General features: G+C 49.0%; 2 protein-coding genes across 2 annotated transcripts; one reads left to right on the top strand and one right to left on the bottom strand.

The window, feature by feature from the left end:
- Positions 1 to 1,318: 1,318 nt before the first annotated feature.
- Positions 1,319 to 11,883, top strand: LOC128725777 (ras-related protein Rap-1b). The gene is made up of 5 exons (XM_053819548.1): positions 1,319 to 1,424; positions 7,301 to 7,437; positions 7,526 to 7,684; positions 9,529 to 9,903; positions 11,379 to 11,883. Exons 1-5 carry the CDS (start codon positions 1,319 to 1,321, stop codon positions 11,595 to 11,597), a joined length of 996 nt encoding a protein of 331 aa, XP_053675523.1. The 3' UTR covers positions 11,598 to 11,883.
- Positions 11,884 to 12,066: 183 nt separating this feature from the next.
- LOC128725105 (armadillo repeat-containing protein gudu) lies at positions 12,067 to 14,476 on the bottom strand. Its single transcript, XM_053818825.1, has 5 exons — positions 13,767 to 14,476; positions 13,345 to 13,693; positions 12,746 to 13,252; positions 12,277 to 12,672; positions 12,067 to 12,201 (listed from the first exon to the last, which is right to left on the bottom strand). Exons 1-5 carry the CDS (start codon positions 14,474 to 14,476, stop codon positions 12,067 to 12,069), a joined length of 2,097 nt encoding a protein of 698 aa, XP_053674800.1.
- Positions 14,477 to 15,666: the final 1,190 nt, after the last annotated feature.

Here is a 15,666-nt window from a genome sequence, read left to right on the forward strand (position 1 = left end):
TGCTCTCGAGCATCTGAAACCACCGACGCGCTCACTTTTATCGTTTCGCTACCGTTTCTCGGCCACTCGGCGAGCATTATAAATACTACTGGCGGCCGCCGCAGCAGCCATTAGGTCGCGCAAACGCGATTCGCAACACATCGTAACCGTTTCCCAACACCATTCACTCTCCGTCTATTTCCTTAGCTTTTGGCGCAATCCCGCATCCCTTCATTCGAAGCCACAATGTGCCACGCTAGCTGAGTTTAGAGCCACGCTTTTCTTTTGTGTGGACCATTTTCCGTTGCTGGCGTGTTGTGTTTGCGCGCGTTTTGTGTGTCGCTGTGCCAGTTTTCTTTTTTCCCAATCTTGAAGTTTGATAGCTTTTTATGTTTTAAAATAAACGGTTGTAGTGTTTGAATTCAAATCGCATGTACAAGGACAACTAGAGTAACATTTACCTCCTGCCGTAAGCGCGTGTCCAGTGTTGTGCCTCCGTTGTGTTCCGTAGTGTGTCGTAGTCATCCTCAAAGCATCGAGTGCCTCCTGAACCTCCGAATACGACTGGGCGACCGTGTGTTTAGTGTTCCAGTTGTTCGGTGGAGTCGCACCGTTGCATGCTGTCTGTCTCATCATGGGCTGTGGAGATCACGGCAGCTACACGTTAGCCGCCGTCGATCGCGTGTAGGTTGTGACCACTTCCCACGTGGTACAGTAGTGCACATAAACTTTGCAGCTCGGCTTCCGTCCGCGCTTCATCAAGCGTGCGGCAAACAGATCGGTGAAAGTAAATACAATCTACCGGGAGCGTGGGTCGTGTTTGATCTGCGGGTGGATGGAAATAAATCGAACACCTCCTCTCGAACACCTTCTTCGCGAGCAGCGAATCCGTGTGCGAGTGAACAAATAGACTGGTACGCCCTCGCCCGCTTCTCGGGTGGAAAAGTTTACACGCTTGATTGGATGAAAATTGTTTAGTGATAATTGAAATTTACCTCCACACGTCGTCCAGCTCGGTTCAGCGTTGTGTTTTTCTCTCGACTCGGGGCATTGTTTTTTTTTCTCCCCCCGGCAACGAAATACGCACGAGCGTGCTGCCGAACCATCAGTCAGGCAATGTTTGCGCCCACCACGGGACGGACGGGCGTACTGAATTCCCGGGTGCCCCGTGTCGCCCGGTCGAGTACGTAATTAATGTGCCGAACTTTGTCCTTCCCGAGGCTGCCCAGCTACGGTCGACTAATTATGTGCGATTATTGTGAGCACCGGGCCGCGTCATTAGTTCGAACGGTCGCGTTGTGCAATTAGAAGTGCTAGTAACTGGGTACAGGTGGCCAGCATGAACACTACCTCGCCGAAATCGTCGCTGGCCAAGCTGGGTCTGCACCCGAAGCCGAAACCATTCCGCGTGATGGTGCTCGGCCAGAGTGGTGTCGGGAAAACAGGTGAGTAGGTGGCGCTGGTGGCCCTTCTCGAGTGAGGCACTCTCCACGGGCTGATTTATGAATGGGCGGGAGATGAGCTACGATAGAATTGAGCTAGCGGCCATCCGTAAGCTGTGCCGGGGTGCCGGATCGATCTATTTCGCGTGTAGTGGGAAACACAAAAATACCACGATCGAAGTAGTCAAATGCGATCGCACGGAAGTAAGCGAGGGATGGGTTAGATTAATAATGCGCTAAAAATAGCCCCCACAAATGGCTGTAGGGGCGAGTGTTACATACCACCGCAACAATCTTGCCGTATTGAACGCTGACCTTCAAAGGTCTCTCTCTCTCTCTCTCTCTCTCTCTCTGTTCTGCGAGGAGTTCAATTATCGTACTAGTACAAGAGACCTTTAAAACCTCGTTCGAGGATAGTTAAGAGGTTTTTTGTTCGTGTTTAACATGATCATAAATAAATTCATATTTAGTTGTGCCAGCTGTGACGCATTTCGATTTGATCCGCCATATGCTGTTGCTCTCAGAAATCAAGTGAATTTGAAAAGCTCCTCGCAAGTGCCTCTGAAAAATGCGTGAAGCAATTTTTTTTTTGCATCTTCTCGTGCATTGTTAAGCACACGACAGATCCCTGGGGCTGACATTTAGCGTGGTTTCCGTTGTGGCGGTGATCGGTGAAAGTGAAACCTTTTTTTCTCCCCCCCAGCTCGGTAGCGCAAAAACGAAAGCGAAACCGATCCGAACCGCCGGACGGATACGCAAGAGTGATAAATGTTAGGATAACGGTGGGATGGAGCCATAATCCTCGCAAGGATATCACACGCGCTGCGGCCTGAAAGGCTTGAAAATGGGAGGCCGATCCGTGCGGGGTGTGAGATGGAGAAGTGCCGAAACCACACACCCACCCACACACACACACACCGTATCCCTTTTCAGGGTGGAAAAAGGTGACAGGCGCTTCGGATTGCCAACTCCGACGGCGGAAAGATTGATGAGAGTGGTTTAAAATATAATCCCTTTGCGCGCGGTCTCGCAGCCTTGAGCGATCCTGGGTGGACCGGAAATTAGGTCATCTTAAGTGATTCCTCGTGCCAGACTCGGGATCCTTGTAAAAATGTCCCGACGAAAGCGGCCCATGGTTCCGGATGTCGATCGGGACGGAGGTTTTAAATGTCGCGCAAAATCCTTTTGTTCAATTACCGATCCCAACCAAGCGCCCGTGGGTCGTGTTCGACGAGGCTTGAAAGTACGCCCCGGCTCCGGCGTGGGTTCTCGACCCCGGATCCTTCCCGGAAGTGAGTCACGACGGCAAAGTTGATTCTCTTTCCGGCTGGCGCGAGCGAACGGAACGCTTAAAGCTGAGTCGATTTTCCGCCAAGGCGCATTTTGGCAGCCATTTACATTTCACTTGCGCCGCTCCTTTGCGGTTGTTCGTTCTTCTCCGTGAGGGCAAACATAGCTCAACCACACCGAAAGCAACCGTCCAGACGGGGGACGGCGTCGTGACGATACGATAAAGGAAAATCTTTGCCTTCAAATCAACATCAACAATGCGCGCGATGAAAGAACTCAATTACGGCAGGTAGCGACGGTGCGCCTGGTAAGATCTCGGATCCAATAGTGAGCTAGTTAGGCAACCCGCGAGGGGGTCAAAGCCACCCGGAGAAGGCTGGTCCACCCACACCCTGGGTGGGTGGTTGAGCATGTTTGTTTGCAGGGATTTGTTGGCTGGAAAATGCGCAGTTCAGCAGCTCGCCGTTTATCGTGGGAGGTTAGCTTTGGGAGGGCTTGGTGTGGAGGTCGAAGAGAGGGTGCGAAAATCAAATATGTTCAGTCAACATGCGGGGTGTTGTCGTTGCATTCGTTTTTCTTTCGCACCGTAGCACCACCACCAACGGGAGTGTGTGCTTGGAATGGCGACAGACTTCGTACCACGCATAAAAAAAAGCCATCAATTGACAAAGGTGAAGGTTCTTCGACTAGCTGTGAAAGAGGCAACTTTCCACTCAGAGAGCAATTACGTGCGCAGTGAAACAAGTGAACTGTAAAAGAGTTTTACTTTTGCTGTTGGAATTGCGCTAGGTGACTCCATCAGGTTGATAAACCCGCGCGATCCAACTTCCAGTTTGAACAAAGTACTGGGCGTCTCCATCGGGGACGAATAAACTCCCAGCCGAAGATCGCAGTTCTTCAAATCCTTTCAACATTCAAAAGTTAATTCTTTGTACATGCTTAACGAACTAAATTACAACTTAAATTTACTAAACGAGTTTTTATAAGTTCTTTCTAGAACCATTAATTCGTATTAATGACGAGAATTTTATATGTGGAGTAAAAATTACGCCCGATACTCGGTCAAATCAAAACAACCAATTATGATTGCCACGCGTAGCTGCAAGTGGGCCAGAGTGGGCCTTCAAAACATATAAATAAACACACCATTTCCACAGAAGTTCACGTGCATTCACTTTTCTGCAGCGCGAGCTCGCTTGATGCAATCCAGATGCAGTTGCCAGAAAGCCGCGCTTTACCGCAAGATGCACGTGATGGAAATTACAATGCAGGGATTTAGTGCTACACTATCTGCTTACTTTTATCGGATCGAGCTAGGAAGTGAGTCAAACATTAGCTCACTAATGGATACTTATCTCTGCTTCTTATCGAACACCGCCTACCGGACCTAGGTCAATAGGAGTTCTTCAGAATCGATGCACTGTTAGCAGCCTTGACCCGTTTCTGGGAGAAGTCTTACAGCTGTGTGGAGTAGGGTATCATTTGCCTCTGACCTTGACATTTGGCTCCTTCTACAACGTGTCTTGTATCTCACCGCGGATAGATAGGTTCTATCAACCTGCTGTCGTGAAATTTGAGACACCTCAATGCGATGTATTGATGCCTTTCGACAGCGTCAATCGGATCATTCGGCACCACCCTTAAAGCCGCCCGGTGTCAATCAGATGATGAGCGTGCGTCGAAAATCTCGATGACGTTGATTGTGGAATTAGAGTCAGCTACTAATCACATCGATGCCGTCATCTGGGGCTCCCATGGGGCGTGCTCGCTTGTGTCATCACTCAACCGTGTCCCACAGATACGCGGTACTTATCGATAGATCGGTCTTTTTCCCGCCCCCATTGGGTTGGGTTTGAAATTTCATCCATCAATGTCACGAGCGACAAGCCTCGCGGTTGCATTGTGCCGTTTTTAACAGCACACATTTGCCGCGGAAGCTGCCAGCTCTTCCAATCACATTTGTACGCTCTCTCTTAGACCCCGACCCTGACAAGTGCCACTCGACGGTGGTGGTCGCTCTGTTTTAGGCCGCACTTGTTCGTATCATATTTCATTCGTTTCCTGCAACGGACGTCTCCTAAGCCTCTCGATGGCTGTTCGGAGGCTCATTTATTCACTGACAACCGTTGAACGATAAGCCGCAAGTAATGCGCGAATGTTCTAACCGCAGGGTCGTCGCAGGGATGATGCGATCGATCTAGCAGATGCGATCTTGGGAAGGGTGAAAAAAGAAACACTAGACTATGTTGCTAGAACAGTAGCAGAGTAGGCGTTGACATTCTCACCAGCCAGTGATGTGAGGGTTTCGGATTTTTGGATTCAGTTTCCAGTCGCACGAAAAAGCTCAGGCTCCTGTGATTAAGATAAATGAACCATCTGATGTCGTAGGGAGATACGTCGTGGGGCTAGAAAATTGTTTCTGCAATGTTTTCCTTGGAGAATATTCAAACAATTAATGGCTAAAATGCTTACAAGTGAGCAACCAATGATTTCGCCAAACATCCCAGTGTTAGTTTCATTTTAAATTAAATGTCTGGTATGGTTTGAAAGCTTGTAAAGATCGTTATTCTAAATTAAAATTTGAATAACTCATTGCATGAACTTCAAAATGTCTACTTTATAATTATTTTTTTGTACGTTTAAATTTGTTTTTGAATAACTGTCTTTAATTTTCCCAAAAAGTAACACATGGCGTTCCTAAAAATTCAATTGATAGGACCATTTTAGCATTACTTACTCGCGCTACGAAACATACGTCAACTCCAGCTTAAAGGTATATGTCTTTAATAATTCTCCGAAAAGCATCGCCATCGTTTCCGCATGCTGACTGAATTGGTAGATAAAAGCACAACCTTGCCAAGACAGTTTATCGGCCAACTTTCCTATTAAAACGAGGAATTTTCCCATGTGACGCCAGCGATGGCTGGCTTGGTTTAATTGGTTCCACTAGTCGCTGATGACGTTATCATGCGGTCTACAATTTACTGGCACATTAAATAAACTTAAACAAGTTTTCACCATTTGTGCTGAAGCTTTTCGTTCGTACGGCGCGTAAAGTTACGCATTTCATGCATGTTAGCGTTGAAGCATAGAAGGAGAAAATTGCCACCACCCGTGCCAAATGTAATCTTTCAGCTTGTCTCCAATGGCAGCTGAACAATAATTGAAACTCATTCGGAGTGCTTCAGAGGGATGGCAGGACTCATAATTGCGAGCATGCTAGGGCAAAGAAATGCAGGGAGTGCGTGCGTAGTATTTTTTTGACTTCTTCGCGTACGCTTTCCTAATTTTTCCATCGCTTTTACGACAACTCAGTTTCCGTTGGCAACACACATGCGAGGCGCAATTGGCGCTGAGACGTCGTCACCACCTCGGGAACTGAGCTCCAGTACATAATGCATCATTTCATCCACGGTTTGCATTTATTTGATTGTACATACGTAAAAAAACTTCAACCAATAAATAGCGTACATTGTTTTACTATCTAAAAACAAATCGAGCCCCAGGTGAGCCCACGACGTAAAGATCGCTTTCATTTCTTGCCAGTCCCTGGGGTTCTGCACCAGCATTTCCCAATACCTGCCTGCCTGTCCGGTGGGAAATAACAAGCATCTGTAGCAATTTGTTGGAAAAATGGGGCATCGTTCCGCGAGCACGCGCTCGCAGCGTTCATCGGAACCGTGTCGGTGTTCCTTATCTTTCCTTCGTACCGGGGAAGAGAATATGCGTTCAACGGTAGGTGGTCTCGCCGTTAACGTCATCAAATCGCACCCGACGCGAAATACGAAAACCCTCCCCGTGCAAACACCTGTTGAATCTGGTTCGCTTCCTTACCTCGAGCCAAACTCGTGAATGAGCTGTTTGGAGGCGTTCGTAGAAGAAAAGAACACAAAAAGTTCCTCGAATGGAGCTGGTTTTTTTTTTACTTTTTCTTACCGTAAATTTGCCTATTAGCTTCACGTGTCGGTTCATTCCGATTCATGCGCACAGATTAACGGTTTTCCGAAGCCGAACCATTGGAGCAGGAAAATGCCAATGGCCTTTACCATCGTCTCCCGGATTAGCCCCACTGTGGCTTGACAAAACGAATGGAAAGCTTTTCAGTGGAAGAGAAAATCATGAATTAAATACTGAATTTTTGCAAAGTTTTGCTGAAAAGGGACCGGAAAATGCCGGCTGATTAACGTGCCTACCATGCGATCGTTCCGCATTCCGACCTCGATTGCGACGCAATACCTATCAAGAGCGCTTTCCCGTGCGTCCGCGCGTTTTCTGGTTGCTTTTTCTCGCGCAGGTCATTCGCAAAAATTCCCCCTCTCGGTAGTAAAAGCTGGACCGTGTTCCTGTGTACGGGCAGCTCGCATCCGCGCTTCTCGAGAACGATCCGTTCGAAAGCAACCTTTTTGGACCTTTTTGTTTTGTTTCAAGCGACCCTCTCCCCCGGTTTCGGATTGTTCCCGCAGCAGGAAATGGCACAATTGCGCATTAGTTTCAGACTGGAAGGAATTGAAATTTAATTTCTGGCAATATTTTACGCTCCGCTTCCGTTTCTCCATTGCTGACGCATTCCTTTTTTTTCGCTCCCCCAGCGATGGTGGTTCGGTTTATTACGAAGCGCTTTATCGGCGAGTACGATCCGAACCTGGAGAAAGTGTACACCTTCAACACCCTGATCGACAACGAGTTCGTCCTGTTCGAGATACTGGACGCCGCTGGTCAGCCAAACGTAAGCATCCTGTCTAGGGGATTTCGAATCGCAGAAACCTAAATCTAACGATGATCTTTTTCTCATTATTTCATTCTCTCTCGGACAGGAGGCAGACTGCTTGACGCTGGAGGCCAACATCCGCTGGGCGGAGGCGTTCATCCTCATGTACTCGGTCGCGGACAAGTGCAGCTTCGACGAGTGCAACCGGCTCAAGTTCCTCATCAACTACAACAAACGGCGCCGTCGGCTGGGTTCCTATAACAAGGTACGTACGCTTCAGCTCTTTGATCTTTCGAAGCCGCCCACTGTTTAGGACCAATTATGCTGGACATTCGCTTTCATTATCGGTTTTGCCTGGTTTTTTTTCCGTGTTTGTTGCTTTCATCGACTTCTTTGGAGGAATCGTTTTTGTTTCACTGACAGGTTCGTTTTCCCACTTTCCGTGGGTCCGTTCTCCTTCAAAATAACCCCAAAAACCCACCAGCGAAAGGTTTCGATTAATTTTCTGCGTTTCGTACGCTTCCGTTCCGTTCGGGTGAAAATGTGCTCATTCACGGTGGCTCCGCTTTTGCAGGTCAAATGCCACTCGTTCTTTTTTCCAGCCCAGTCCAGCCTGACCCTCGATAGTACAACCGGTACCGGTACCGGTTGCGTTCTTCAAATGTTTGCTTTATTTGATTTTGATTGGCAATTTCGGTGTGCGCGTTTCGGGACGGAAATATCTGCAATGCCGGCATAATACCGTCCATTTTTGGACGGCGCTCGAAACAAACGGAATATTGAAAGTGAAAATAACAGACCACCGAGAGTCGGCACGGCTAAAGGTGTTTCTCTGGGTTGGCTTTCGCAAATCTCTCCACCGCTCGAAGCGAGACAAACCGAAGCCGATTCGCAGTGGCGCAAGGATTCCTCGCAAGGATGTCACCATGACAGAGGCAAACGCGATTTATCTTCTCGCCCCAGCCAAGCCCCAGCCGGGAACAAAACCAGATCGATGGCATTCCGGCAGTCAATTAAACCGAAGCCCGCTTGGCGTGTGGCAGCTCGCAAGAATGTTGTCTGTTGCATACGTTCCGGAGTCGTCGAACAACGTGTTGGGCCAATACCATTCGATGCATCCGGATGCTGCCTGCTGAACGTAATTTGTTATTGGCGCACCGCTGTCATCTGGGACACGGCGCACACCGAGAAGGGAAACGGCATTTAATTTATTGATTTCGAAACCAGCACCGGCACGTGCTGCAGATTTTCCAATTATTATGCGAAATAAACACACGAGCGAACCCACGGCAAGCGCACACCGTTTTTTCGTTAGCCATTGGACCGGAGGCAATGGTGAACAGTATCAGAGAGAGTGAACGAGGGAGTTTACGTTTGGATGGAGGATACGCAATCGAGTGGATTATTCCCACAACGGGCTGGTGCCCTCCGGGGATCATATGCACCTGATCTGTTGAAGCTCGAAGCAAATAGCAAGATCTCGGCTCAGACAACGTTTCGCGCTGGCACAATATGGTGTTATGTTTTTCGATGGAATCTTGGTTCGTTGTTTTCACCAGAACTTTCAGCGCTATCGCAATGCCGCTAGGTGAAAAAAAATCATTCTGTGGAATGTTTTACAAAACGACAAAATAACCTTATCACCGGTTGTGTATTGCAAGTTGAACTGAAACAGCTTACGAGTAAATTGAGACCGCTGAACAAAAGCGCATAAATTCGAGGAGTTATTGTTAAATAATGCAGTGTCGTACGCTGAAAATTCAATTCCATTTTTAAGTACCTTCTTCTGTCTAACTTTCTCTCTCATTTGTAATTCATTTCCACATCCTGCCAAAAAAGCTTTCGACATTTCATTACTGTTAACTTGGTTCTTCGGAATACTCATAAGAATATCTCACAGTAACGCAACGGACCAGAATGAAAGGAAGTAATGTTCATTATTCGTGTGGGAAATTTCCCTCAAATATGTATTGCAGTTGAAGAATGATAAATTCCACGAATTTTTGCTATTAATTACACATTTCCAGCACCGGTTTTCCACAGCAAAATTTTACCAGTGCATGAGAAATTAATGCCGCTCTGTTAATTCTTACATTCTACATTTCACAGGACCCCCTGCTGGACGTGCCAGTCATCCTGGTGGGCAACAAGATCGACCAAACAGGCGACCGAATGGTCAGCACCGAGGATGGCCAACGGCGCGCAAAAGAGATCTCCTGCGCCTGCTTCCACGAGGTATCGGTGCGTGAAAGCATCGAACAGGTGAATGGCGTGTTTCGGGACGCGTGCCGCTTCTGGCGTGTCCTTTCGCGCTACCCAAAGCTCAAACGTTCCACCAGCGACGTGCACGATCTTCACTCGGAAGTCGAGCTCATCCTCAGCCCGGACAGCGTGCACCCGTTCTGCAACTGTGATCTCAGCCACGAGAAGCGCCAGTCCATCGTTATACTCGGTAAGCCGCACTGCAAAAAAAAAGGTCGAAAGGTCGCACGCCGGTGTGCGGAACGGCGTATCCGCCTCAGCTTCCAGAATGGGTGGTGCGTTTTCGTGGAATAATAAATGAGCGTGTCCTGAGAAAGGTCCTACGCGACAGGAGCTTGCTGCGGTTAGCGAGCTAAACTGTGGCTTGTGACCGAAGACGTGCTCTTGAGGTTTCTCCAACGTAAAGTGACCCACTTTCCGGGTGGTTGAGCAATTATATCCACCCACTCTGGTATCCGTTTCCTAATTTCTTGGCGAGAAACTTTAAAGTTTGTGCTTGTAATTTGTGGTGGAGAATTCGATTGCTACGTGATTGTTTCGTCGCGGCTTTTGCGGGTGGTGTTGTTTTGCGTTTAATGGCGCACTTTCGAAATGTTGCCTCAAGGGATCGTGTGGTTGGGAAATGGAAAAGTCTCAGCTTCATTTCCGTGATGTTGCAAAACCCGTCGAGTGCCTTCTTACTCGACGACGAACGACCACTTGAAGTAAGACGGCGATTCGAAGTATCGCACACCAAATTGAGCTAATCATTAGCGGCGTTCATTGGACGAATGGTGCTTATTTTGCTTCCATCCAACCACAAACTAATGCTTTCGGAGAGTCGCAGCTTGGAGAGTCCGCGGAAAATTTGTAGCAACTTGGTGGGTTTGCACAAAGTCATAAGCCGACACCAAGCTGGCATTAATCTCCTTCAGCGCACTGGGTAGTGTTGTATGTTTTCCCAGGGCTGAGTTCCTGGGATATTTGCTTTCCTAGAAGACCGCTGTTCAAACGTTTTCCAGTTAATTTTACTACGAGTTTTCGCTCCTCGAATGACGAAACCGTGTGACTGTGCGATGGGTCAATATCGTCCTGTTACGTGCGATTCGTGACAAACTTCCAAGCACCCAAGACTTTCAGGGAATGCAGATTCTGAAAACATTTTTCGGCTTCAATACGCGGTCATGGTTTGAAATCGCACTCGTAATATTACATGATCAAGCATTAACACCTTTAGTACAGCTTGTTAAGTGGCGGGAAAAATCCCATCCGTTTGGTCATAATTTATCACGTTGATTTATCACGATGCCCACGTTTTTATCCATGATTTCCGATTTTTCCACGAAACATCTTTTCAATAGTTTCTATTACTTACATTTATTACAACCGATACACGAAATCGTGCGACAGAGGAAAATCTCTTTTTTCCACTTCCAAAACGTCATCAGATCATTAACAAAGCGCCCACACAAATCAGATACCGGAACGGGCGGCGCCGACAAGATTGGTGTATTAATTTGCTTCCCATGCACGCACTCCAAGAAATCAATGTCATGTTGCTCTAATTTACAACCCAAGCAGCCGTCTCGAAATCCGTCCGATTAGCTCGAGTCCGCTTGCCGGCAAATCAACTCGCCATCGTCACGAGAGGCGCAATAAATAACACAAACTGACGTCCGTCCGTCACCACTTTCGCAGGTCGGCATCCGTGGACGGAGGAGGAACCAGACGAGACGGATGAGTCCGAATCGAGCTGCTGCTCGTCACAAAAGTCCGACATCGATGAACCATTCCGCGGACGGGCCTCAACCGATGGCACGCTGCTCTCTAGACCGCGACGATGGCGATTCGCACCCCCGGGTTCGCTGATGCCGCACGTGGGCCGTGTCGAACGCCGCATGAGCATCTCGATGCGAGGCAGCAACGCCAGCTACTGAGCATCGAACATCGGAGGTCCTGCGACGATCCTGAACGATCCCGCGTATGCTTTAAGGCACGGACGCGCCATTGTGATTCCGTTTACTTTTGTACTTTCGCGTTAGTGACGACAACCGTGCACACCCGCTGAACTGATGCCTTCGCGCAGCGCCACCAAAGACAGGTATTCTAGGTATTTTTCGGACGCTAGGGTAGTAGCTAAAGGACTATTTTTTTAACGTAATGCCAAACCAGCCGCAACACGAACGGTGTGAAGGAGAGAAAAACTCCCGCCCAAAACGAATGTATCCGTATGATGAGGAGAAATAAAGTCGATACCAAAACAAACGTCGTGTTGAACTTCATTCACTTGTGTCGTTGAAACTATGCCGAAATGAAAAGAAAATACCAAACATTTTGAAAACACGTGCGGTTTGAACCCGGAAAATGAGCTTCCGGTGGGAAATTTTCTCCCGAAAAAAAAGCGCTTCATTCGCCGCAAAGCTCGAGCTCTTCCGCTCGCAACGCAAGCTTGCGGATGTTCTGTAAGCACCCGGCGGAAGCTTCCTGAAGCTCGCGGTCTTTCGAACCAACCGTTTCCAGCAGGAACGGTACGACGCCACTCTGCAAAAGAACCCAATGGACAGCACCAGCGTGAGAACTTTCTCTTCGTTTTCCCTCGGTTTTGTTCCTGCTTACCTGGTGCATTGTGATGCAATTCTGTGGGTCTTCCGACAGCTTTTGCAGCGCCATCGCTGTCGTTCGATGCACACGTGGGTTGTTACTGACCATGTAGCCCACGATTGGAGTGACGGTCTTTAGCCGACCCAGTTCCTGCGTGTTGGTAGCATACGGTGCACAACTAGCGATGGCCGCTGCCAGATGCTCCCGCAGCAGATCGTCCGTCGTGTACACGAGATCGGCCAACATCCGGATCACTTTGTGATCAGACAGCACGGAGAGATTCTCACGATCACGCGCGATCGTCGCAATAGCTGCACACACGGCCGAAAGCACAAAATTATCCCGGGATTTGAGCAGTCCAACAACCAGCTCCAACGCTCCAACGAAACTTCGCACAAGCTCGCCGGAGTCCTGCAACACAGAGAGAGAGCCGTATTACCGTGTTCTTTCCGTGAAAAAGGATCTCGTGTTTCATCCATCTTACCTTCGCATTTTCGATGCATGGACAAAGCGCCCAGGCAGCAAATGCTTGCACTTTTGGGTTGGAGTTCTTCAACAACGACCAGATCAACCGGATCGCGTCCAGGTCCTCCATCAGCGTCATACTCTCAGCATCGGAGGCACACTCCTTGAGCGTACGCGCGATATTCTCCAACAGCGGTGCGTGCGTCATATTCAGCAGATTCACCAGCAACGGAATGCCACCACACTGGCGCAGGATCTCCCGGTTGTTCTGGTACTTAACGCACTCCGAAATCGCACCGACCACATTCGTGAGCACCTCCTCGTTCTCGTCGTTCAACAACTGCACCAACACCTGCACCGTCTTCAGCTGATCGAGCTTCTTCACGTTCGCCTCGCTAGCTGCACACTTCCAGATGGCTCCGGTTGCAGCCGCCAACAGCTGCTTGTTGTCACGAACCGTCTTATCACGAGCGATGCCAACCAGCGGTTCGAGTCCGCCCGACTCACGCACCATATCGCTAGCGGTCTTGACGTTCGGCGGTAAGTGAAGAGCAAAACCATCACCGTTCCTGAACTCTGCGAGCTGGAAAACCCACCCCCAAAGGTGTCCTTGCTTACCTTGTCACTAGCACACTTGAAGATGGCCGAGCTGCACTGACGCTTCAGGTCGAGGTTGTCGGACGTTAGGTGGGAGACGATGTCGAAGATCATCCCTTCGGTCGTGATCGCCAGCTGGTAGTTGGCCTGCGAGGCGCACTGCTGTATGGTACCCATAGTCGGAACCACCACGTCGATGTGAACGCTCTTCAGAAGCCGTCCCATCAGTGGCACGATGCCGCTCTTGCACATCAGCTCCTTGTTGTGGCGTGACTCGGACAGCGACCAAAGCGCTCGAGCTCCAGCACGGGCCATGTCGAGCATTTCACGCTCCTCTTCGGACAGCTGGTCACGTTGCGAGCGAAGGCAGCTGTAACGGCACGAATCGCCTTGTATAAAGCTGGTGGAAAACAGGAGCTTGGGGCTTGGGAAATGCAACTTACTTCATGTTGACATCCAACAGGTCAACCAACCGCGGAATGCCATTGCACTTGCGCACAAGCTTCCGGGCCAGACGGACCTTCGCAACGTTCGCTATCGTCTCAGCGCCCATGATCTTCAGATCACGGCCCGGTTCCGACAGTATCTGCACCAGCAGCGGAATACCTCCCAGGTCAACAATGGCGCGCCGAATATCCAGGTTGGACGAGATCTCGGACAGGACGGACAACGCTCCCAGTCTGCACTTCATGTCATTGCTTTCGAGCAGATTGACGAGCACCTCCAGCCCGCCGCAGTCCTGGATGGCACGCTGGTTCATCTGCGTCGTGAGATCGTGATCCTTCAGACAGCAGAGCGCCACGATCGTGGCCGTCTGGTTGCCGGCCTTCATGTACTTCACCAGCTTCTGAATGTGCCAGTACTCGGACGGCACGTCGCTGGACAGCTTCGAGTCCTTCCAGCGTTCCTCTTCGTCCGACGAGGACACCTGATCGGACGAGTCCGACTCGAAGCTTTCGTGCGTCTTCAGCGGGGGCTTTTCCTTGGCTGCGGTCCCGTTTGGGGCGATCCCGCCGGTCGGGACCGGACCAGCCCCGTTGCCGTCGTTCGTACCATTCGTCGCACCATTGCGGGCTTTCGCTTTGCCGCCACGGATTGCTTTCCCGCCGCCACCTGCACGGCCGACGGTTCGACGTTGCGCCGTCACGTTCATCTTCACTCGGCGGATGTTCCTGTGGGTTTGGGTTTGCTCCTTTTGGTGGAATTTAACTGCTACACTGGAAGCGAAAAAGCAAGTTTAGTGAGGTGTCCCGGTGGCGACTTACGCGTCTGGATGTGACGGAATTTCCGGATCGAATGGCAGGAGGTTTGAGCAATGTGCAAATTTCCATCGATCCAACACACCGTCGACCGCGTGTGCTCGACCTGATTGGGTGTGTTGCTAGGTGACGAGACAAACCCGTTGGCGGTTGGGTCACTGCGATTGAAAGGGGGTCAGGGAAACGCGTTTGTGAGCGTCGGAATGACAGCTGTTGCTATTTGTTTACGATGGATGTCGTGGCGAGCTTCCCGGCGTATCCTTGTTGCTGTTTAGGCCTCGTTGATGTTCAGTTCAGTTGAAGACACAGGGCAGCCATTGCGCAGGAGTCGTTGCAGTCGTGTTAAAAAGGTAGTAATTTGAGGACAGCATGCAAGTGTGGATTGCTTTTCAATTCAACAGGTTGACGGCATGGGTGAGACATATTATATTAGCTTATGAACACATTATGCGAGAAAAACTGCTGTAGTAAATAAATTTGCAAGGATGAAGCGTCGCATGGTGTATAACAGTATAACAGACTGTTGTTAAATTTAAATACTTGTGTTGTATGACTCCTCATGTCTTGTATGTTGTTCAAAAGTTGATAAATTTTTATGTTTTTGAGATGATTTATCACATGTATATTACATAAAGCTCATTAATACATAACATTCAATTATATTGCTTTCTCTTTCGCTCATTATTTATAACAGCGCCATCTACTACACGACCGATTTTAACGCCTAGATGGCGTTAGCTCTGTATACCAGTGTTGTATAACAGCGACTGTTTGTTCTAAAACAGTGTGGTTTTAGTTGAGAATTTAAAATCTTCGTCAAATAGTCGCTGAAATGCATCCATGGTATGCTTTAGATGCAATGTCTCATATCCTCAAATGCAGTCTAACATCATTATTTCATTAAAAACTCCATACAGACATCCAACTGGGTATTTTCTCAGCGAAACATGTCCACTTTACACGTGATTCACTCAAAAATTAGTCCCGATGAGTCATTCGGCAATTACTTCAACCGCCCCCAGAGCCTCAGCATTCACTGCGACTCAGGTGACACGCACTCTACCACTTTAGCATACGCTTATTA

Source organism: Anopheles nili, chromosome 3 (assembly GCF_943737925.1).
Source record: "Anopheles nili chromosome 3, idAnoNiliSN_F5_01, whole genome shotgun sequence".
Taxonomy (NCBI): Eukaryota; Metazoa; Arthropoda; class Insecta; order Diptera; family Culicidae; genus Anopheles; species Anopheles nili.